Here is a 23,228-nt window from a genome sequence, read left to right as displayed (position 1 = left end):
GTTCAGAAGCAGGGGTCATATTCAGTGACCCAAAGAAAGGAGACAAAAGACTAGTGACAGTCTCAGTCATTCGTTGCCGAGCAGAAGGAGAAGAAGTTGACATGAGGACAGGAGACAAAGTGTTTTGAGGCAACAGAGACGTAGGAACAGAAATAAGAGAAGTCGAAGATAAAGGAGTGTATGGCAAAGGAGTTTGAGGCAAGGCTGGTGGCAAGGCTGGTGGCCCTGGAGGGGCTGCGCCGGGGGAGGAAGAGCCACCTTTGAAGCAACGGGTGGCTGAACAACAACAGGGGGTTGAACAACAACAAGGGGTGCGACAACTGGAGGTAACGGAGGTGCAGTAGCACCCTGGACATAAGGGGGTGGTAATCTCAGTAAATGTGACATCAAAGGATACTTTTCAGGGTCTTCAGTCACATTTGAAAGGGGGTTGGCAAAGCCGGGTGTAATTTGTCAATGGCCATGGAATGTTGTCTATCTGACACTTCAATTGCACAATCTTCTTCATCTTCCTTAACCCTTTCGATGCTGATGACGAGCTCAGCTCGTCATGATGCACGGGTGAGCTGTGCTGATGACGAGCTGAGCTCGTCATGAAACAATGGGAAAGCAAAGGATCCAGCATGAGAGTGGAAAACGCCTAGCAGCCAAGGTGTTAAACTGCCTAGCAGCTTGCATTACCGACATATTCCTCTCCTTCCTATCTCTCTTAGCTTGCTTAGTTTCTCGCTGTTTGGCTTCCTTACGCCAAAGGCGGAGAGAGTCAAACATCGCCGGCCGGGCTTTCTTCTTAAATAGCGCACGAGCACTCCTCTGTCAGTTGTACCCCCAAGTAGGTAAAGCAAGTGTGCGGGGGAGCGGCTGAGTGAGGTGAGACTGCAGGTGCGATTAACACTGGATCAACATTGGAGACCAGGCAGGTGTGCAAGCTCAGAGTGAGCAGGTGAAACAAGAGAGCCAAAGTGGCTGCAAGGCACTTTTGAGTGCGCAGCTACTGCCTAGTGTCTCACTCTGGAACCCAACCAAGTCCTCGAACAACCGGATAACAGGGTGGACAGCGATGGCTCTTTGCAGCCCCCGTTGCAGCTGTGCAGAGTCCCTGAAGCCTTTAGACCTCCACCTCCACTCTTCACCTCCTCATGTCACCTCAGCTCCTTGGCTCCGCCCTCTGGGATGCCCCCAGGTTGTCTCAGGTGGCCTCGGTTCTATCTCCTGGTCTACATCCTGGTTCCGCATGAGCAACATGCAACTCCTTGCAGCTTCTCGCTGAGACCACCACCAAGGCCCTGCGATCTAGTAGGTTCCGCTAAGTGGGGAGATGTCAACAGGTGCAGACCTTCTGGTAATGAAATGAATGTGATGCTGATAGGTGCAAAAGTCACTGAGGGCTGCCGAGGGTCAGCACTCGGCCAGGGCAGCTGGGCTGGCCACGAGGAATGCAAGTCGCTGCTGCCGTGTGGAAATAAGGCGAACTGTGTCTGGTCACGAACCATTGTCAGACGGCCAGCTTCTGCAGGGCTGGCATTTTCTTACTGCTGGTCACGTCATACTGCAGATGACAGTTACTAGCCGCTAGCCTCCCATGTCAATTGGGGGGGATGATCGCGGACCTCGGTTTGCATGGAGCGAAAGCGAGACCAAGCAGCGCTGCGCCGAGGGGCAGTGACGAGAACCAGCTCCGGCCCTCCGCCCCTCAGACGTGTCATGCTACATCGTCGAATCACAAGTTTGACACACCAATTACAAGTTGACATTCATATTCATATGTGCCTAGAGAGCTCGAGGTAGAACTGATGAAATGGTTACAAATATGATTTCAAACGCCATTAGGACCACTATATGACCTTATTTTCGTTATGACCACATTTCCATATGAAAATTGCACCCATAAACTGCCCGAAAAAGAGATGTTGGTTCCCAACGTCCCAACAGATATGTATAGACATTCACCTTGACAGGTAGTCTGCTGCAATTTTTTTGCATAGACACAATTAATACTCTTGACTAAACTTTAGATCAAAACGTCACTTCCTAAAGTTCCTCACATGTCTATCCTCTGTCTCTCTTGTAACTCAAAAGCAATGAAAGAGTCTAATGAGTAAATCCTATACTTGTGTTGTGTGGTGAAGCCTACATGATGCTTACATGATCATATTCATGTTGAATGTTAAAACAATTTGTATTAATGATTTGATTATTAACGATTTAACAATGGGGTTAAAATGGTATCTTACCGGCTTCTGAAACAGTTTAAGTAAAACAATCGCAGACTCCAATGCCTTCAAAACGACCAAGTCCAAAGTCATTTCGAAAAATTACACCGCACAGGGCTTCTATTCAAAGATACTGTAGCTATTTTAGACTTACAGAAACTAATCGGGTGTCTCTGAGGCAACATTGTGCCATTCTGTGTAGTCTCTGCTGTTTAGAAATCCTTCTCTGGGGGACACACTTTAACAATAATAAACGCGGATATACAGGACAAGGCATGAGCTTCCTATGTACTCGAGGTGTGATATTCATTTTATTGGGCATTTCAATATTTAAAATACTGTTTTTTTTACTTTCCAAGTGTTCACATAACAGTCTGCTTCTGTCGTGGACATAGGTAGGGCCTGGTTTCGAGCTTAGGCGCTATTAATCACCCCTGATACATAACGATACCACTGGATATGTTATTTATTGGGTCAGATAAATAACACCTATGACGTGTTTATGGGGAATAAGATGCAGATGTTGGTGTTTAAAACACTAAAAGGAAACTCACGATACAGTAAACACTGTAGGTTTCCCCCTGCTAAATTTCGTCAGGTTTGACCTGTCGAAAATGTACAGAAGGTTGCGGTATTTAACACATCTGGTAATTATTGGATGTGTTAATTACCTTCAAACTCATAATTCCGACCCATGCGTAAACAGGGGTTAAAGCATGGGTTGCAATATTACTAGCAACTTGTAATCAGGACCTAAGGATTCTTCTTTCACTGACTCATGCAAATAATCCACATTGCAGAGAATTTGCAGCGCCTAGTGGACTCATTTGGCTGTTAACCTTTGTGAGTAATACATAAAATGCCTCTTGTATGTGATCTATGTTGGTGGTAAGTTAGAATCTGTATCCTGATGTAGCTGTAAATTATGTCGTAAACATTTTTCCAAGGTTACATGAGGGAGTCAAGCCAGCGTTCTTTGAAGATTCAGAGGCTGCGCACACAGATGGATTTTCAGTACAATTTAGTAAACAAAACTCTTCACCTGTGGGCACAAGAAAAGTTCAAGATTTTTGTAGACACAGCACTACTGGGCAAGGGGGCCTAAATACCAAAGTATCCCAGGACACAGCAAGAGTTTGTACCTGCTAGTTGTGCTCCCAGGCACTTCTGTAGTACACAATGGGCTACAGAAAGTTGTGCAGCTCTTTCTGCAATACACTTTTGTGGGTGTACATTCTGCAGCGGCACAATGGCAAGGTAGATATGTCTTTGCCTTGTGCCTATGAGGCAATATTTTTGCCTGTGCACCTGTCCAAAATTACTGAGGCAGGTGCTGTGGCAAAGAGGCCCAGTGGCTGTGTGCCATGGAGGGAGGGGGGAGGGTGCACATAAAGGGCACCCCTCGAAGGTCCCATTTGTGATGCAGAACGGAGGGAATCAGGATGCTCACACGAGTTCCAGGCAGGGTATTGAACTCACAGACTGCACACCTCTGTGAAGGGCCATGCTTTCACCTAAAGGGAGACTAGTTTGAGTGTATTAAAAGATAGAGTGCTAGTTACAAACTCCCTCACTGACCGAAGAGTGCCTGACGGTCCAGGAGGGAGCACCTTTATACGCAACCAGGTGCAGTTGTGCCTGCACCATGCACACCAAATGAGAGTTGACACTGGTGCAAGCTGGGACCATGCAATACTTTGTCCAATATAGCATCAAATTCAGTGAACAATTTCAGCTGCAAAAGATTGAGTCCTGTGCTAACACTTGAGAGTTGACGAAATGCACAAAACTTCATATCAAAGTGAGCTGGAAGGTATATACACAGAGGCGGCTGCTGACACCTGAAAGTGGTGGGCGGATTATTTTGGCCCACTGACAGGGACTGTTAGAAGCCAGCATTGCGCTTAGGCTCAACGCCAAAGCTCTCAATCATGATCGATTTTACTAGGTGTTTATAATGGGCCATGGTTGAGAGCTCTGGAGTGTAGGCTAAAGGCAGTGCAAGTTTCTTGCAGTGACTCAAAAGGAACTTTTAATTAAAATTAAAAAGTGTACCTACCCACTGCTGCAGCGTTCCTCCGAGCACAGGGTCCAAGTGTCAACTACCCTAACCAATCCAGACGCTGCTCTCATGCTGTTAATACTATTAACCAGAATGGGAAAAGTACCAGAATTGGCTGGATTAGGCTGGCTCAGCACTCGTTGAGACACTAGCAGCTTATGTATGTTCTCCATCCAGCTTTGTAATGCACCTCAGGTTGGAGAGTTTTAAAGTGTGCATGTCAGTCAGGCAGTTGTAAGACAGCCATCCCAAGTGACATGCGCACTTGGAGTGACTCCCAGGGCCGATACACTTCCCCGAGGCTGCCAATCAGCAGCAATGGCCCTACCTCACCTTTAGACTCGGCTAGGACTGGCAGAATTACATACAAATTGACAATAAAATCATTTAATTTCCATTTTATTTTTCATATTGGCTGTACTTACGGAGGAGGCGCTGCTGTGTAAACACTGTTTAAACACCAAATACTAGTATCAAGCTTGTAAGTAGTAAGGTGCTTAGAGCACAAAAAGGGTCACTGAAACGCATACAAGTCAAACATATAGATATTTCATAGGCTTACCTCTCACTGGATGGGGTTTAAATACATTTGAGGTTGCCAGCACAGTTAATCCACAAACCAAGGGGCCTGGACATGTACATCTGTGAGTATTCACATAGGAAGGCTGGCCTTAGGAGCCATAATGGAGCAAGTCTTTTTGTGCATTTTCACATGGGATACCTTCACTCTGGACTTCTTGTTGGTTGCACAAATTCACACCCTCAAATTGCTACACCATTGTATTGAGTGGGCTCTCTAAATGCGATTTTACAAGTATTACTTTTATTTAAGGACAAGAAAACCTTATTTTTATTTACATTAGCATCAACAAAGCATACTCAGATGTTTCTTTGTAAATCAGGTCGAGTAGCATGTTTTATCCTAAACATTAGCTTGCAGTTTATTCCAAGTTTTAGGACAGCATGAAGGACTTTTCAGTGCTTGTGAAAATGTAGCCAAAAGCATTCATGATAGCACAGGCCATGCTGAAGACCCCCTTTAGTACGAGATATGAGGGGATTATGGAACAGGCACTCAAATAGCATTACAGCTAGGAAATAAAATATTTAAAATTCCCAAAGAGAAATGTATGAAAAGAATAATACTGCATTCACCTAATACCATAAAATATTAGATGAGTTAAATATGAGTCGGCTAATAATTTACGTTTAAGTCATTGTGGCTAATGTTAGTGCGTTTGTAAATTCGCCTTCCACCACTGCCGATCCTACTAATTGTCTGGGATACTACCTCTATTTGGCATATTTTCAATTTCAACCAACTTTTCTGCAACCATTTCTTTACGGTGATAAGGCGTACCTTGAGCAGTAAGCTAATGAAACCAGTTCTTCCTCTGAAAAAAGAAAGATATGGGTGAACACATTTTAAAGGAGATGAGAAATCAAATTGACCCGATTGTTAGAGCCTGAGTCTGAAGGTACACATAGAAAGTAAAGGCACTAGAAGGAACCCTTGGGCCACTCCACAGGGAAGGCTGCAACATTAGAATGAAGCAGAGAGAATATACACTGTATGAGTTCTTTTACATCGGAATGAACATATCCAGACCAGACATCTCACCAAACCGGATATGATTCAGCTGGCTAAAGCTTGGCTAATGTTTGGATTTCCACAAAAAATATGAAGTTATCTGTGCACCATTGCAACAACCATTTCTCATCATGTCATACGGCATTTGGCGACCATCTATATTCTCTTTTTCCTTACCTGTACTCTTTATGATGCGTCTAGCAGATAGCTATGAAGTCTAATATGTACAAATCTTTTCTTTGTCTCTTAGGTGGATATACAACAGCTTGAGATACACTGTGATCCCGATAAAGCTTCTTCTGAAGGTTGCTGTGAGCTTAATGAAATAGTGAGTACTCACCATCTGCCTTTGCATCATTGCATTATTGCAGTACTGCACATACAACACAGCAATGATATGTGTCAGAATGGACACCATTGGGTGGCGGTACTTTAGAACTAACAGCAATGCAAATAGTAAGGTGAGGATAGGTATGCTTCCAGTTTTTTTTTTAAAGAACACATGTAGCATACTCAAGCTTCCAGTTTTCAGAGAAGATTATTTGTTTTGAGCTAGAGCAATCATTTTTTTAGAATGTTTCCAAATGTTCAAAGTATGAGAGGGTTACAATTTTTATCTAGACAGTACGGTTGATCCGTGGTCACTTGTAGTTTATTTCCAACATCTACCTTGGCAGAAATTGTAAAAACAATCAGTTTCTATGTAAAACTTAGACCTGATTAAAACAATTTGTCCTTGGAGTGTGACTGATTACAAAACTGCTCTTTTAGCACAATGGTTCTGGGGTGGCGTTAAGTGCTATCATTAAGCTCTGCTACAAACAACGCATAGTTTGCAGCCTCTAAACTAGCACTGGAACACTGAGACTTAGAAGCAAATATATGGTTTTCTCAAAATACATCTCTGTAGCATGTAATTACTTAGAACAATCATATTTCGACATAGTATTATTTTGTACACAGAAGCACTTCTTGCTAATTAAGATCGATGAAATGATTGGGTATATGTGTCTAATGAATTTGTTGACATTTGACATGTACAAAATTAAAGACAAAAGTGGAAGATGTTAATGTTGGACAACTTTGACTTCAAGAGAGATGGCAGTCACAAAATAGTGAACAGTGCTCCCTGCGGATCACTGCCAGTGCCCTGCGACGTGCATTAGAAGAGTGACTCTAGAGTAATCTCCACTCTTCCAGGGACACGGGGGGTTGTGATTGTGTCCAGTATGCAGATGCGTACTCCTACAGTGGTAGCCAGGTCTACTACCGTTTCAACCCTGGTGCAAGGAATATCCGGTGGCCCAATTTGATAGAAGTTGTACCCTGCAGATATTCCCTTTTCACTACCAGTGTATCCCCTAGAGCGGGGCAAACCGTCAGAAGAATAAAAGCAGAACCCAGAAAGTACAGGTCTAGGCTGAATTGGCCTGCAACCCAGACTTTCATCCATCTTCCTCCTAAACTTTTCGAGCATGTATTTCTATTGGAGCTGTAAAAACTCGTTACCTTCAATCGTTTTTCATACACACTTTCGACCCTTCTAAAATGAAACCTATTTCTGATAAAATGTGTGTGTGAGTGTTTACGGGAACATTCTAAAACTCAATGTTTGCTAACATTTATTTTTCACCCAATAATCCAGTGCATTCTTAGGTTGGTGGCGACAAGTTAATACGTTAATTCCTGTGCTTTCAGTAATAATTGGTTTGATATAAATAACTCATGGCTTAAGACCTGATGCCTCTGTTAATGCACTTTATGCACAGTGCTTTGGCAGCAGGGAAGATTCCCAAGGCTTTGAAATCAGTTCTCATTCACCCTTTAGCAAAGAGGGCTTCTTCACAGGCAGATGAATCAGCCAATTTCAATTAAGTTCCCTTTTGCCTTTTTCTGCTGTATCATCAGAAGATAAGTCACATCCAAGCTCCAGAGCTTTGTGGAGTCCAATTCCTTACGGTACCTCTTCCGGGCAGTTGTCTACCCAGGGATGGGGATGGAGATTGTAGAAGTCTCAGTTCTGGATCAACTGCAGATGATTGTAGATGGCGCTTTATCGGTACATTGGTTTTTCTCAACTTATTGGTGGCATTCACACAGTTATGTGCATTTACATCCAAAGCTAGCCCTATTTGTTGAGGCTTCTGATGGACCTCGTTGCTCTATACCTCCTACGGCAGGTTTTCACAATCACATTTCCCAATACACAGATTCCTAGTTTGCAAAGCACGCCCTCATCTGTGCCTCCCAACATAGTTTCTCAACACAGTCTCTACCTTGCTCATCCCTTCACTTACACTTTCTTTCGCACTGCAAAGCCTGTCCCTGCAGAGATCCCCCACCTGACAGAGCCCCAGTGCTTAATTTGTAAAACACTAAGTGCCAGGGCTCTCGTCAGGAGGCTACTGCAGCTTGACCCAAAGATTACCCCTGCCAGTGCTGCAAATGATGGTACCAACACAACTACTAACCATCACACTCCTACAAGTGTGACAATGTTGACTGTTTCAGGTCCCCAAAGCTATAAAAATGACTTGGGAGGCGGTTATCCTATCACATGGCTCCCCAAACGTCTGTTAAACTGATTATATATCACCTCTTGCTAAATTTTGTTTCACTGGAAAATAGCAGTACCCCTAGCAGATGCCTCTAAATAACTTCTTCTATTGGCACACGCACATTACAACTACAAATATTTTATGATGTTTACTCGACACCATATTAATCTTTCTGACAAGCTCATAATATGATATTAAAGTATGGTGATAGCTTGTGAAATGAAATGTTTTTTACTTTTACAGTTTCCATTGGCCATGAAAGCAGAATCTGGCAGTGAACAGATACTGGTGGCAGGAAGCGCTTCGCTTCAGATTACTCAATATTGTCGTAGATCAGGTGTACCAGCTACTCTATTTTTGGTATTTAGTACACAATGTTTTCCACTGTTAAATTCAGTCATTCGTAATAAACTCAAAAGAACATTTATTCACAAACAAAAAAACATTCAGGAATGTGTTCACTTAAGTGATCTTTTGCGAAATATGATATTTGGAATGTATATCGTGTGACAACAGTTGTTTAGTGTTCTTGCCACTCACTCCATTCCCTTGTTTTCTTTCCCCAGTGTGGAGGAAGTGCAGAACTAGGCCTTGGTGGAGACCCAAGAAGATGCAAATGTTCCCATGGAGGGCCAGGTGTGCAAGGAACTACAGGGCCCAAGGTACTGTCCACGTGTCTTTTAACATCTGCACTTTATGATGTGAAATAGGACTAACAAGACTGGTATATCTTCTTCTTTAGGGGCAAAAAGGGCACAAAGGAATTCCTGGAGATCTTGGAAGACCGGGAAATCTGGTAATAATTGATGCATTTTACTCTGGAATATAATTTTTTGCACAATTGATTTGGTTGAACCCTTTAACAAATAATTTCTAATGGCAGCTGGCAGAGAAGGAGGTGGGGTAGGGAGGATGGGGGAACAAAATATATATATGAACAAAACACTTAGCTCCTTGCGCTGCAGCCGCCTCCGTCTCTCCACATTCTTTGCAGAAGAGTCCAGAAGCACCCAGGCTCACCTAAGCCAATCACAACACTACAATGCAGCATTATGTTTGGCTCCTCATACCAATCACAACGCTGCAATGTTGTCCTAGATGAGTTGCTAGGCTGATTACAAACAGAAGAAAATATGACCATATCACACAACATTTACCAAACTCAATTGACTCTCATTCTACTCTACTCTACTTCCATCATATCCATAGCTCTGTCGCTAAACACAGCCACTAACTCAAAAAACTAACCTGCATTATCAGGCAGACGAAGACACACTCCCAGCACCAACAATCTCCAATTGGAAAGGATGTGTTGTATCAGAGCTTCCACTTTAGTACACTCCTTTTGGGATTTTGCTCCAATGATCTAGAGAGGCTTTGCTGTCAGTATTAGACTTGAGCCATGCTTTACATCTTTCAAAAAGCACCTGAAATATCACCCACTTCTGCAACCCCTCACCACACTCCTGCAAACAATTTCAACACAAAATACAGCTATATACCAGGACTTACTTCATAATGCTTAAAGCTTCACTGAAGCCCATTCATAGTCTAGTTGCATGGGCCGCTGTACTTGGAAGTACATATTTGGAACTGACCTTATGTTCTTCCACTGTAACCCGCTTTTACTGTTCTACTGTGTAATATTCATGTGTCTTCTTTTTCTTATTTTAGACTATTGTAAATGTAATGTGTGTTATTGTTTTACATCCACATATGTATGTTAAGCACTATACAATCTTCCTAGATCATGTATCATGTCCGTACAGTAGAAAAAAAGAAAGCTATTGTTAATGGTTACATGAAAAGTTAAGTTGACACACTGTGGCAGACCAGGTCGGAGAGGAAACCAGTATTCATGCCTAAAAGACAGCCGCAGCTGCTGCAGGTAAGCGCGGTGGAGCCGGCTGGGGGGGATTTCGAGAGACAACCACAAAGGAAAATTAATTATTTATTTAATTTTCTCTTGTGGTCATCTCTCGAAATCCCCCTGCCCCCCAGCCGGCCCCGCCGCTCATACCTGCAGTGGCTGCCAAAAAAACCCTTTGTTCCAGTGCCTGTAGCACAGCACCTGTATGCACCTTAATACAATCACCTAAAAATAGAGATCAGTCATTTTCAATATTATAACATTCAATTTGCTTTTCAGGATTTCTGCAATTAATGTTTATGTGGAGACTTTTAATGCAATAAATAGCAGTGGGTATTAGGTACATATTTTGAAAAGCTGACTGACTTTTTAGTCTTCAGTACATCGACAAGTCCAGCTTTCCTCAGTATTCTCATGTTTAAAAGAGCATCACCCTACTAGAGCACACAGGAGTATTCTTTGTAAAGATCAGACACGGTGTTTCACTTACTTACGCACCGACTGCTGGTGTGAATTCCATGCCAAGAGTTTGAATCCTATTCGCCCTTTCATCAATCTATAATCAATTACTTTTTTCCATTAAGAGTGGGTCATAGTTGAGGGGATGGCTCCGGAGTTCCACGCCTCCGGATAGCCGTCACAACTCTTGGCCCCGCCCACGCGAATCTTTGGTGATGGCGTTCGGCGTTTTGCGGAGCGCCAAGGAGATGAGCCGCGGTTTGCTGCCCTTTTGATTCAGAGTACCCCCGGAGTGTTCACAGTCTGAAAGCAGAGAGAAGATTGAACTGGTTGCCTTTCCTGTGTGAGCACCCCCCCCCCCCACCTCGCCCCTGGCTGCCCTTGTGGTGCTGCTCTGGCATTTTCCCTCTGCCAGGACTCGTAGTTTGTAGCTGCCAGAACGCAGGACTGTAGACTCACTCCTACGCCGTTTCCAGAAAGGAAGGTCCAGGTCCTCAGAGTGTTAAGTGTTAAGCGGAGAGGCAGGTTCTCCATCATTCTGTCCAGCACACATTCCGCAAGTAAAAGGTGAGGTGAGGGGGAGTTAAAAAGAGACACTAAGACTGTTTGCTATCGCTATCGCTACTCGCTGTTCCACCCTGTGGACTTAATAAAATTCTGAACTCCGTGGGGGACATGGGGAGGCAACTGAAAGACAGTGAAGACAGTGAGGATGTAAGTAAAACCGCGAAAATGGAGTTAACAGCCCGCCTCAAAAGTAAAACACGCTTAGCCCTAGCCAGAAAAGCTGCACGGTTAGCTGCTAAAGAAAGGGAGAAGGCTAAAAAAGGAGAAGCAAGCTCGGTTTTGCCCGTTTTGGGGAAGGATTCTACGGTTGAAAGCTCTGAGGATGAACTCCACACCACTCTAACCTCTCCTCCAAATGGAAGGGTAGGAGAAATAGGAGAAATAGGAGAAAAAGATGTGGGAGGAAGCCACATGGAAGATGCGACGGAAAATACCCCAGCATCGCCTAAAAATGTAGCGGGGGTTGAGTCACCTTCAGGCGAGAAAAATATGAACAGAGTGAAGGAGATAAGAGACTTTCCCTTATTTGAAAAAAAGACCGCGCGCACTCCTCAATTATCAGCAGCCCTGCTCGAAAAGAACTCGGAAACAGAAACTGAAACTCCAGCTTCATCCCCAGCAACAGTGGTAGTGAATGACTCTATCGCACAACTGCCCGAGACTGTCTCACAAACGATATTTGTAGCCCCCTCACTGTCAAGGTCTAGTGGCTCTGTGGCAGCAGAAAAGCTTCAACCAAGCAGTGCTGTATCTGAAACGGAAGCAAATCCGATCATGATCAGTGAAGGTCCTTGTATAGAGACTCTATCCAAGCAGAGTTCATCATCTGCTGCAGCTCTCCAATCTCCCTCTTGTCCACCTGTTGGAATGCTTCAAGTAGGGGATTTAAGGGGCTCAACACCAGCAATCTCAGCATCGTCGACCCAGCTGCCGCAAAAGGGGAAAAGTGGCAGCCCCGAAAAGAAAATGAGCTATCAAATGGACATTCGCGAGATGTTAAACTTAATTCTGGATGAGATTCGGGAGATAAAGTCAAATCAGCAAGTTGAGATAGGCGCTCTACATTCTAGACTGGAGAAATTCGAAGAATCGATGCAAGAACTCCCTACAAGATTGAACGAGGCGGAGGAAAGAATATCGGCTCTTGAAGATCACATCAACCAAGCAAGAATAGTGGCCGAAAAGACTGCAAGTAAAAAGAGCCCCCGGGAAAGTAAACTCGAAAACAAGCTCGAGGAGCTTGAGAACGACTCCCGAAGATCCAATCTTAGGATAGTGGGGGTACCTGAAGGACTGGAAGGCTCAAATACGCTCCAGTGGGTCAACACCTTTATTCATCAAAAAGTACTACCAGAGTTTGAGGGAGACCTGTCCATTATGTGAGCTCATCGGGTTCCGGCACAGAGGTTTGCAAACTCAACCTTTCCTAGAACTATCCTGATGAACTTCGCTGATTACAGGATTAAGGAAGAGATTCTATCGAAGGCATTTCAAAAAAGGCAATTTTCTGTAACTGAGACAATTAAATGCAGAATTTTTTCCGACATGACTGCTGCAGCTGCACGCCGCAGGAAAGAATTTGTCAAAATTCTCCACCTGTTTAAAATGAACGGCGCTCAAGCCTCAATCGCTCAGCAATCTAAGTTAAAAGTACTTGTAAAGAGGAAGTTCTATATGTTTTCCGACCTTGAAGAAGCTCAGTCTCTCCTAAAGGAGATAACTTCAGAGACGAATGTCTGAGTAATTAGTACTAGGTCACTGAATAATAATGGTTGAGCTTGTGAAAAAGTGGCAATTAGTCTAATATTTTTTCTTCTTCTTTTTGGTATTGGAATAGAATAGGATCAATTTTTCTTGACTGTCGAGGGGAGCATCGGGCTTACAGGGTCACTTAGGGTGTAACAAGAAGACACCCAGGTAGGCAGAGGGGGGGGGAATGTGGTTAGCGTGGGAGGAATGGAAGGTGCCACATTTCAGGGGAGGGTGGGGGTTCACCCGGGGAGGGAGAGGGGGGGGGTTGGGGTGAAAGCAGTAAAAAAGAGAAGAAGTTGTAGGCAGGGTTTGTATCAAATTTTGAATGAAGGACTTAATGATGTGAAAACTTTATTATGGAAATGAACAAATGTAGTATCCTATCAGTTAATGCCAATGGTGTTTTAAATAAACAAGAATATGGTGCTCTCAGAAAATGGGCAGTCTTTCAAAATCCCCACGTGATATTTATCCAAGAGACCCACCTAAAAACTAACACCCCCAATGTATCCCGAAATATTTTCCCCACGTGTTTTTTGCTTCAGCTGGGGTAGCCTAGAGAGGCGTTGCAATTTACTTCTCTAGGAAACTATCCCGGGAAATTTTAAAAATAAGAAAGGATCCCAAGAGGAGATGGTTATGGGTTGCAACTAAAATCCAAGGGAAAGTAATGAATTTTGTAAACTACTACGGGCAAATATCTGACGAGGTGTCTAGTATTTTAGAAATCAACGATCTTCTAAGGGGGGTTCCTGGACAGATTATCATGGGAGGAGATTTCAACTACATAGAAGATTTTAAAAAGACACCTCTAATAAAAATAAGAAACAACTAAAGCCTAATACTAAAAAAGTCGTGGGCGCCTTTATCTAGGAATACCAACTTATAGATCCATGGCGTATAGTAAACCCAGAAGGGGCATCCTTCACCACAAGAATCGATTACTTTTTGATATCTAGATCGATTCAGATTTTAAGTTCATCTATTGGATGTAATCCCTTTTCCGATCATGGGAAAATAGAGCTGGAAGTTAATTTAGGAGGTGGGTAGGGACCAGTCCAGAAGGCAGCTGGACCGCACCCTGCTCTAGAACCAGGACTGGGTGGTTGGTTTTGGAGAATGGATCACGGAATACTTTAAAATCAACAAGGACACGGCAGAACCATTCTCGGTTTGGGAGGGATTTAAGGTGGCAGCACGCGGTCAGATAGTATCTTTTACTTCTGCCCAGGCCAAAAAAAGGAGAAAAAAGATATCTACGCTCCAAAAGGCTGTAGATAAAGAATATGTTTCACAGTTCCTCCTTCGCCCGAATCACCTGGAGCATGCAAAGGCAGAGTTAAGGGACTTCTTTGTACTGGAAGAGAATAACAGTTTTAGAACCTTCCAACAAAGGCTATACGAGGATAGCCAATTGGTAGGAAAGCTCTTGGCAAACTCTGTGAGAAAAAAACAAGAGTCTGCTGCAATAGTTAAAATTAGAGACCCGTTAAATGACCAAGAGATAGTAGATAATAGTTTGATCCAAAGGGCTTTTCTGGAGCATTTTAGTCGCATATACACCACTGAATATCAAGTAGGGGAAGGTCAGATACAGGACTATTTCATGAACTTAGATATTCCAAAGATTACGCCCAATTGGGCTTTACAACTTGGGCTTGAAATTAATGCAGTGGAAATAGCAAATGCAATTAAGGCAGCACCAGGGGTGAAATCCTGCGGGCAAGACGTGTTCCAAATTGAATTTTATATAATCTTCATAAAAGAACTAGTAACTCCCCTAATTAATTTATTTAACTATATCAAGCTAGGAGGAGTGGGACCCGCGTCCTTTAAAGAAGGAACAATAATATCTTTTGTTAAAAGACAAAAGCCCAGAAGATATTAATTCTTGTAGGCCGATAAGCCTCCTGAATTCTGACTATAAAATCCTAATGAAAATCTGGGCCCAGCGTTTTATGTATGCAGCGCAAGAAGTCATACATAACAGCAGGACGTGTTATGGCTTCTAACACCGAATTCTTAATTCAGGCACTAGACTATTTGGATGTACGGCTTTACAACGCGTACATTTACATCGCGTGCCGTTACAACGCAGTTTTTTCTACGCAAGTCGTTACCACGACTTGCGTTGGAGGGGGTGCGGACTTAGGAATTTTTTTATTTACTATTCCAACACCAGCCTACGTACAGTAGGGAAGGTGCTGGATAGTAAAATAAATAATTCCTTGTCCTGCAGCGCCCTCCAGCGCAAGTCGTGGTAACGACTTACGTTGAAAAGACCGAGATGTAATGGCACGGCGGTGTAACAGCAGCGTCGTAAAGGCTGTGCACCGACTATTTTAATGTTAAATCAACCCCCGCCTGTATCTTAATGATCGAAGCGGAAAAAGCGTTGGACTTAGTTAACTGGGCAGCCCTATTTTATTCTCTTACCAAATTCGGGTTCCCAGAACAAGTGATTAAGATGCTGCAGAACATCTGTCAAGGTGCTTCAGCACATATTATAATAAACTCGGAAAAGGCTGGTTCAATTCAAGTTAACCGCGGGACCAGGCAGGGCTGCCCTTTGTCTCCTCTTCTTTTTACTTTTTTTATTGAACCCTTGGTTATTAAAATTAGAAACAACCCCGACATTCTCCACCCTATCTACGCGATGGCGAAGCTTAAGCTTTTCGCGGATGATATTATCCTTTACGCAAAGCCAAACAAGGAGAATATAGAAATCATATTAAAAGAATTCAAAGCATATGAACAAATAGGAGGTTACAAAATGAATACAAAAAAACGGAGGTTCTCGCTTTAAAACCCAGTCTCAGCCATCTTCCATCGTGTTTGCGTGTACAGGCTGCAAGCCGAGACCCTATTAGATATCTAGGCATATATGTGACCTATGATTATCATCAGCTCTATCTCCTTAACTATGTGAGAATGAAGAATAAAATCAAGAATCTTCTCTCCCAATGGCTTTTAATCCCTCTCACCTTGATTGGTAGGGTATCTCTGATCAAGATGTCGATTTTACCTTTATTAATATTTTTGTTTTGTAATGTTCCTATTAAACTGAATTCAATTTTTTTTAAAGACATCTAATCCATGATCAGAAGTTTTGTTTGGGGGGGGAAACCCCAAGGGTAAAGCTATCTGTGATTCAACTTCCAGTTGAGCAGGGGGGACTTGCTCTTCCACACTGAAAAACATATTATGAGGCAGCCTTTCTTGATTTAGTGGCAGGTCTGTTAGGATGAAAAAACAAACAAGATAGCTTCTTCTTAGTAAAAATGCTACAAGAGTCTGACTCTCAAACCCAGGTATTTTTAAAGATTTCAAAACTCCCTAAAAAGACGAGATACAAGACCTTGAAGAACATCTATCCAGATTACAGTCCTTTTTTAAGAAAAAATTTAGTTCTTCAGCTTCCCAGTTTTTAAGCTTACGAGAGTGTTTTTGTCTGGGCCTCCAAATTAGTAATAGTTGAATATTAAATTGGGAGAATTTGGGATTCCGGTAGTTAAGACACTTCTTTGTTTTGAATAGAATTATTTTGTGGCAAGAAGTGCTGGCTAAAATAATCACTCCCGGGCAACCAACGCTTTTTGAATATTTACAAATTGTTCACTTTGTGAGAAGAACTATAGGCAGACTTCTCCCCACAATGGGTGAGCTGGTAACACTACTTTATGAGGCCAAAACTAGTGGCATAGGAAAATGGTACAAGAGACTCCATTGTACCGGGCAATTAGACATAGTGGACAGCCATCTTGATAAAATATTTAGTCTAACACAATGCAATTTAACACATAAGGAATGGGAAACCATAAGTTTGCTAGGCTATAAATCATTATGTGCCGCTATCTTCAAGAGGATGGCCTTCTTGTCTCGTTAGCTAGCGTACTGGACTCCGGAAGCACTTGAGAAAAGGTTCCCAGAGGTCGAGAATAAATGCTTTAGATGCCAGGCCGCTGGCCATGGGGGTTGGCTTCACATTTTTTTTCTTGTCCCCAACTGAAATTTTTCTGGGAAGCCATACTCACAGACATTGAGGCAGCTATAGGGAAAACACTAATACCCTCAGTCGAATTAGCCCTCTTTGGTATATCCAAAGATAGAGGTACCCTCAAAGATGATGAGGAAATATTTGTGTTTATCTCTTGTACAGTTGCTCGCTCCCTAATACTCCAAAATTGGAAATCTAAGCAACCTCCATCGCATCTAAAATGGTTTAACAAAATGGGAAAGTCTCTGAATTTCGAAAAAGCTTATGCCTGTAGAGTGGGAGCAGTCAGGAGTTTTGAAAGAAACTGGAAGTATTTTGAGAATCTGGAGGTAATAAAGGGGTTGTTAGGCTAGAAATTAGTTTGAATTCTAAAACTAAATCTATATGATTCTAAAAGCAGTCATGAAATGTTGGTAGACTCAATCAACAAGCAAATTATCTAAGCACTAGCACTTTATTTTAAGTTGGATTGCACTGCATTGCACTTGCACTTTATGATCAAAGTTTGCGGATGTTGCACATTGCTTGTATTTGAAAATTAATATTTTTTGTAATAATGATTGCAATAATGACTGCTTATGAGTTTTAAGTATTTCAAACCTCCCCCTTTTTAACTTGGTTTCCTATCTTGTTTTACTCTATTAGAAGAAGCTTTTAACATTTTAAAACTTTTGTATCCATTTCCATTGCTTAAATTGTTCATTCATGAATTGTACCTTATCTACGTTCTGCTCAATAAAAACATTTTTTTTAAGAAAAAAAAAAAGACTGGGCCATAGTTACACCTGTCATCACTGCTTTAAGTGGGCAGAAAATGGTTGAGGGTCACTAAAGGGGGCGGAACCCAAGAGCTCAGGTTCTTTTATAGAAGATGTGGCCTACGAAAATAACAATGTGCGCTTATAGATGTGGATAATAGCCATACGTCTCACAAAAATATAATGTATCCTTATTCTGGGCCAAAAGAAATAACACATTTGATATAATACATGTAAAATCTAAGTAGTGTCATGTATTAAAATTGTTTTCATTCACTGCTTGACTGCCACCTTTGAAATCCGGCATTAAATACAGCCAGCAGGAAAACGAGATACATTTCTACACACAATCCATATAGGTACACACACCACATTTGTATACATGGTGCTTGGTAATACAGAGCAGCTGTTAATAAGCACAGTAAACAAATGGGGTTAATGTATTTCCTGTCAGACTGGTGGTGGTATAAGGGGGATTTGGTAGATTCTTGTCAGATATAAGACGTAGGATGCACTGTGAGAGGCTCCTGGAGAGTGCCCTTCCCCATTGCTGGTTTAGTATAGAAGCGAACTACTTTCTACATTCTCATCTGTTCTGGATTAATTTACTGCTTTCAAAAGGTTCATTATCCGTGCTGAAGTCATTTCAAAGAGTGATATTGTCAGTTCTTTTCAAACAATCCTAAGAGGGTTGATCTATATGGCTGAGACAATCCCTGGGAAGGTTTATTTTTGGCATGACGGCATTGTTGGGGTGGGAGCTTCCCAGAAGCAGAGAATCGGTGCTTCGTATCACTTTGGAACTTTCTGATCCGATAAATTATTCATTTCTGTACAAAATTGTTCACTGCCTTTCTGTGAGTAAATTTGTCCATCACACAGACTGATTTGCACAGACATGTAGCTTCTATGAGCTGTAATCTAGCTGTAAAGCACTAGTGGTCGCTCTACAGTACTGACCCATCCAAACAAACGAGAGACTTAATGCACTGGAGAAATCTGATATGGTACAAAGCTCAATTGGTTAAAGCATTATTAAGAGCTGCCAGATTCAAGGTTTTGTGGAGGAAAAAGCCCTAAAGGATTGGTGCTCTCCATAATGGAAGGTTTGCAGTCGAGTAGGGTTATTGTAATTCTCCAGGTTTGAACTGCAGTGTTTTCTGCAAGAAGGAGAGATTAGAAGTTCCATTTTATGAGTGTTAGGTTTGAGATGTGTTGAGCTATTTAGGATTTCAGGTGATCAGGAGTACTGACAAGCCTCTCGATGTCTTCAGGGGAGGAGACTTTCAAGGTCTCCTTGGCACATAGGGGGAACTACATTTGTAATTGTCTCCGGAGCGAGCTGAGGTGTCCCAAGTACATGATAGGAAAGAGTTGAATGGAACCTTGTGGAACTACTCGTTGATGTGGTAGGGTGCTGGAGAGTGAGTTTGATGTTTTATATGTTGGGATTGCTTGCTCTGTAGGATTTAAATGTATTCAGAACTGCTCCACAGATTTTAATCTGAGCCTTTAGGATTTTCAGGAGGGAGAGGTGGTGACATTTTTAGAACACTGCCGAAAGGGCAGCCTGACAAGGATGAAAACCTTTGCTGGCCTCAACAAGATTAGATTCCGTATCCTCCATGCTGCTTACAGCTTTCCACCGTAGGAACGAAAGGAAATATTGTTTCTGTCTTAATGGCTATGATAATACAGCTGAGTGGGGTAAGACACTCACTGAATATGTGTTACTTCCTAATATTACTGTAAGGTGGAGTGGTGTGGCTCACTGGTTAGAGGCGGCAGACCTGAGAGCAGAGGACGGCCCGGGACCAGGGTTCAATTCCCGACGCGGCAGGGACGTGGACCAGGGTCAGCGGACTTGATAATTCTCACCTCGGTGCCTACTCTAACCAGGCATCACACTCGGCAACTCTGGGCATCAGCTTGCCTCATCTCCACAACGGCCCCCCACATATGCCGGGGATGCCTGGTTTCACCTTGGAGATACCCAGTAGGGACCATTTCACAGGGAAAGCCAGGACGGGTTCCCCAGCGGTCTATTCGCACCAGGATACTCCGGTAGTAATTGAGTGCGGTATAAAACAGCATATAACATAACATACAATAATTCATGAATGCATGCTGCAGTGCACGGAGTGTAATCTGCAGATTACAGGTTTGAATCCCAGAAGGTTGCTCAGTGGGGGGTTGCAGAGATTCAGGTGTAAACGGAGAGTCACAGGTGTCATTGCAGGTAAAACAGCATATGCCACGAAAATCTATAAGTACAGCAGATGGCACATGCTTGAGATACTACGTAGCTTACTGAAGCTTTTACCATTCTAAGGGTGATCAAATGATAACCATTGCATTGGGTTTTAACTGCTGTTACTACACACCAAATAAAAATTATGATTTTGCTGTGCGCGATATCGTTAGTCAGTATTAATAAAGTGATTCACCTAAGCTACAAAGCATTCCATATTTTGTGAACCCAACGCACATGTTATTTTTCTTCCTGCTTTGCAGCTCAGAGTTCAGCACAAGGCTGACACACTGCTCCATCAAAAGCACTGTTTGAGCATTTGAGGGTGGGTGATGCCTAGAACATTTGCGCTTAGATCTTATCCCCCGCCTCCTTGTACAGTACAAGGCCAGCACTGGGTAACAATACCAAGATATATAACTGCCTACAATAATACTTAGAGAAGGTGGTAAGTGTTTGCAGCAGGTAGCAGTTACTGGGTGGGCTCCATGACACCTTCCTTTCTTCTTTTGCTGAAACAGTAAGATAAATGCCCTAATTTGTGCTATAATCTCAGCCAGAAATGGATGGCCTGGGACGGACTCATTTAAAGAACCAATTGTATTTACTGCCTCTGCGAAACCCAGTCCACTTATAGCCCAGTCGGTCATTCACATTATTTCGAGATGGCAGCAATGCAATGGTGCTTTATAGAAAAAACATGTATTATTAAATAGAACTAACAATATTGATATTATATGTATCATGAGATTATTTAAAAAAAGAAGTACTAGGACTAGTAATTATGACATTCATTTTATGACATTCATTTCAGTAACTCAAATGCGGGCTACGTTTAAATTGTGAAAATGGCCTTTTCCCTTATTTTTCTTTCTGTGGGCCTAAGAAATATGCTACATTTACTTCTCTTCTAATACAAACTCTGTCTTTCGTCTGAATAGGGGAAGCGTGGAGATTCAGGTACCTATGGCAAGATTGGTGATCCAGGGCCTAAGGTAAACCTCCTTTGAAAGAGGTAAAATACAACGATTTCAATTTCATTTTGTTTCTCTAATTGTAGCTCTTCTTATCTTTTAGGGTGAAGAGGGCATTAAGGGTGAAAAAGGAATGAGAGGATTATATGGTGAACGGGTATGTACAGTTCACTCCTTAAGAGTAATGTTGATCGATATGCAGCAAACACATATATGCACTTGGTCAGAAATACTGGAATCATGTCTAAGAGCCTAATTACGAGTTTGATGGTTGATTGGAGTGCCAAACACTTGGTGGAGGTGCTGTGGTTATTACGACTATGGCTGTCAGACCGCCTTAGGACCACCAGAACGGCAGGGATTTGCGTTGGCCTGAGGCTCCAATATGTTTGGCGGTGCCACTGTGCCACCACCAAGCATATTTGGAGTTTCCTCAACACCACAGTTTTCATTGCGGGGAAGCCTGCATGAAAATTGTGGCAGTGAGAAAACAAAGGGGGCCTCTCAGGGCCCCCTGTTGCCTCAGGGCCATGAGATGCATGCAGGTGGGCACATGGTGTGCCCCCCTGTCTGCATTCACCCCCTTTCCTGCAATCTGGCGGGTGGCTGGCGGTTAGGTTTGGCGGTGTGGCAGCGGGGTGGTGGTGTGGTGGCCCGCCCCAACACTGCCATACTCATAATCAGGCCCTAAGAACACAATGTGGGTGCTAGTCCTAATCTTAGGAACTATGTGCCAGATGTACAAACAGTGGGAAATGCAATTTCCTAATTGCGATTCTTGCCGGATCACAATTAGGAAATTGTGATTCCTAATGTTACAAAACGCATAACTATTAAAAAGCGATTCCTAGTTGATCACAAATCAACTTACTGAATATTAATAAAGTAGGTTGCAGTTTGTGACCCATTAGGCATGTTGGTCATCACAGGGATGGTGGCTTGCCGGGATCAGCAGACCACCATGTCTGTGATTGCTTTTCAATAAAGCAATAATTCATTTCAGCCCGTTTCCATTGGACCACTACCTATTCTTTAAAAATATTCATTTTAATATTCTCAATGGGAACGGGGTCCTGTGGAGACTCCTTCCCTTTTGTGAATGGGTTACTATCTTCTATGAGGTGTTGGTAAAATATGAATGTTTTGCAACCAGAATTAGGTTGCACAACATTAATACATCCTATTCAGGTTCCATGTGTGTAAGGGACACCCTAAGCAGGTCCCTTCCAAATGTTATGTTATGTTAAGGGGATTTATAAAGTTCATGGCTGCCCCACAAAACAAGGCTTCCCAATACTAGATCTTGAATATGGATAAGCTGTAGCCGACAGCCAAATGGGAAGGACAGGCATTCGTTGGTGAAGAGCCATATCTTCAGAAGTGAAGTGAAATGAAGTGAAGATGGTTCTCAAAGTTTCTAATAGGAAGAGGTAGCAAATTCCACAGCACAGGGGCCTTGACATGGAAGGAGCGGCTTGCAGCTCTGGATCTCCTAAAATGTGGGACAATGGTCAGATTAAGATCGGCTGAGTGAAGAAGACGGACTGGTTAGTACTGCAATAAAAGATTGGAAACATTGGGGGCCCTCTGGGAGTACAGAATCTTATGAGCAACACACAAAGTTTTAAAGTGGATCTGCTTTTCCACTGGGAGCCAATGCAGTTTGTAGAGAAAACCAGAGATAGGGCAAAATTTCAGGAGAGACAAGAGCAGCTGGCTGCCTGCCGTATTTTGGGAAAGCTGGAGTCTTCTGATGACTGACTTGTTGGTGCCTAAGTACAAGATGTTCCAATAGTCTAACTGTGACAGAATTACTGCCTGGATGATGGTTTACCACGTGCTAGGGTCAAAGAGGCCAAGAATGGGCTTGAGACTTGAAAAGAACCCAAAACAGATGCCTGCTAAAGATTTAGCTTGAGCCTCAAAGACCAGGGTACTGTCCATGACAACTCCTAGATTCTTCATGTAGGACTTGGGAATAGGGGGAGGCCCGAGAGAAAGATGCCACTAAAGGTCACCCAAAGAGTGGGTGTCTTTTCCCAGTAGGAGTACTTCAGTTTTATAAGCATTCAAGTGGAGGTAACTGGCAGTCATCTATTCTGCGACCGCTAACAGTTTTCTTTGAAAATTTGACCTGCCAAGCATAGGATTATCTTTAAAGGAGAGCACCAGCGGA

At 42.8% G+C, this 23,228-nt stretch overlaps 1 protein-coding gene across 1 annotated transcript in view; it reads left to right on the top strand.

Annotated features, from left to right (window-relative positions):
• The window catches only part of COL21A1 (collagen type XXI alpha 1 chain), a 271,502-nt gene that overhangs the window by 122,376 nt on the left and 125,898 nt on the right, over positions 1 to 23,228 (top strand). The window contains exons 5-9 of the mRNA XM_086925214.1: positions 6,117 to 6,194; positions 8,991 to 9,086; positions 9,167 to 9,220; positions 21,020 to 21,073; positions 21,156 to 21,209. Coding sequence (XP_086781340.1) covers positions 6,117 to 6,194; positions 8,991 to 9,086; positions 9,167 to 9,220; positions 21,020 to 21,073; positions 21,156 to 21,209 — 336 coding nt within the window. The remainder of the gene's footprint in view (positions 1 to 6,116; positions 6,195 to 8,990; positions 9,087 to 9,166; positions 9,221 to 21,019; positions 21,074 to 21,155; positions 21,210 to 23,228) is intronic.

Source organism: Lissotriton vulgaris, chromosome 6, assembly GCF_964263255.1.
Source record: "Lissotriton vulgaris chromosome 6, aLisVul1.2, whole genome shotgun sequence".
Lineage (NCBI taxonomy): Eukaryota > Metazoa > Chordata > Amphibia > Caudata > Salamandridae > Lissotriton > Lissotriton vulgaris.
Note: the sequence above shows the minus strand (reverse complement) of the source record. Positions and strands in the feature narration are given on the sequence as shown.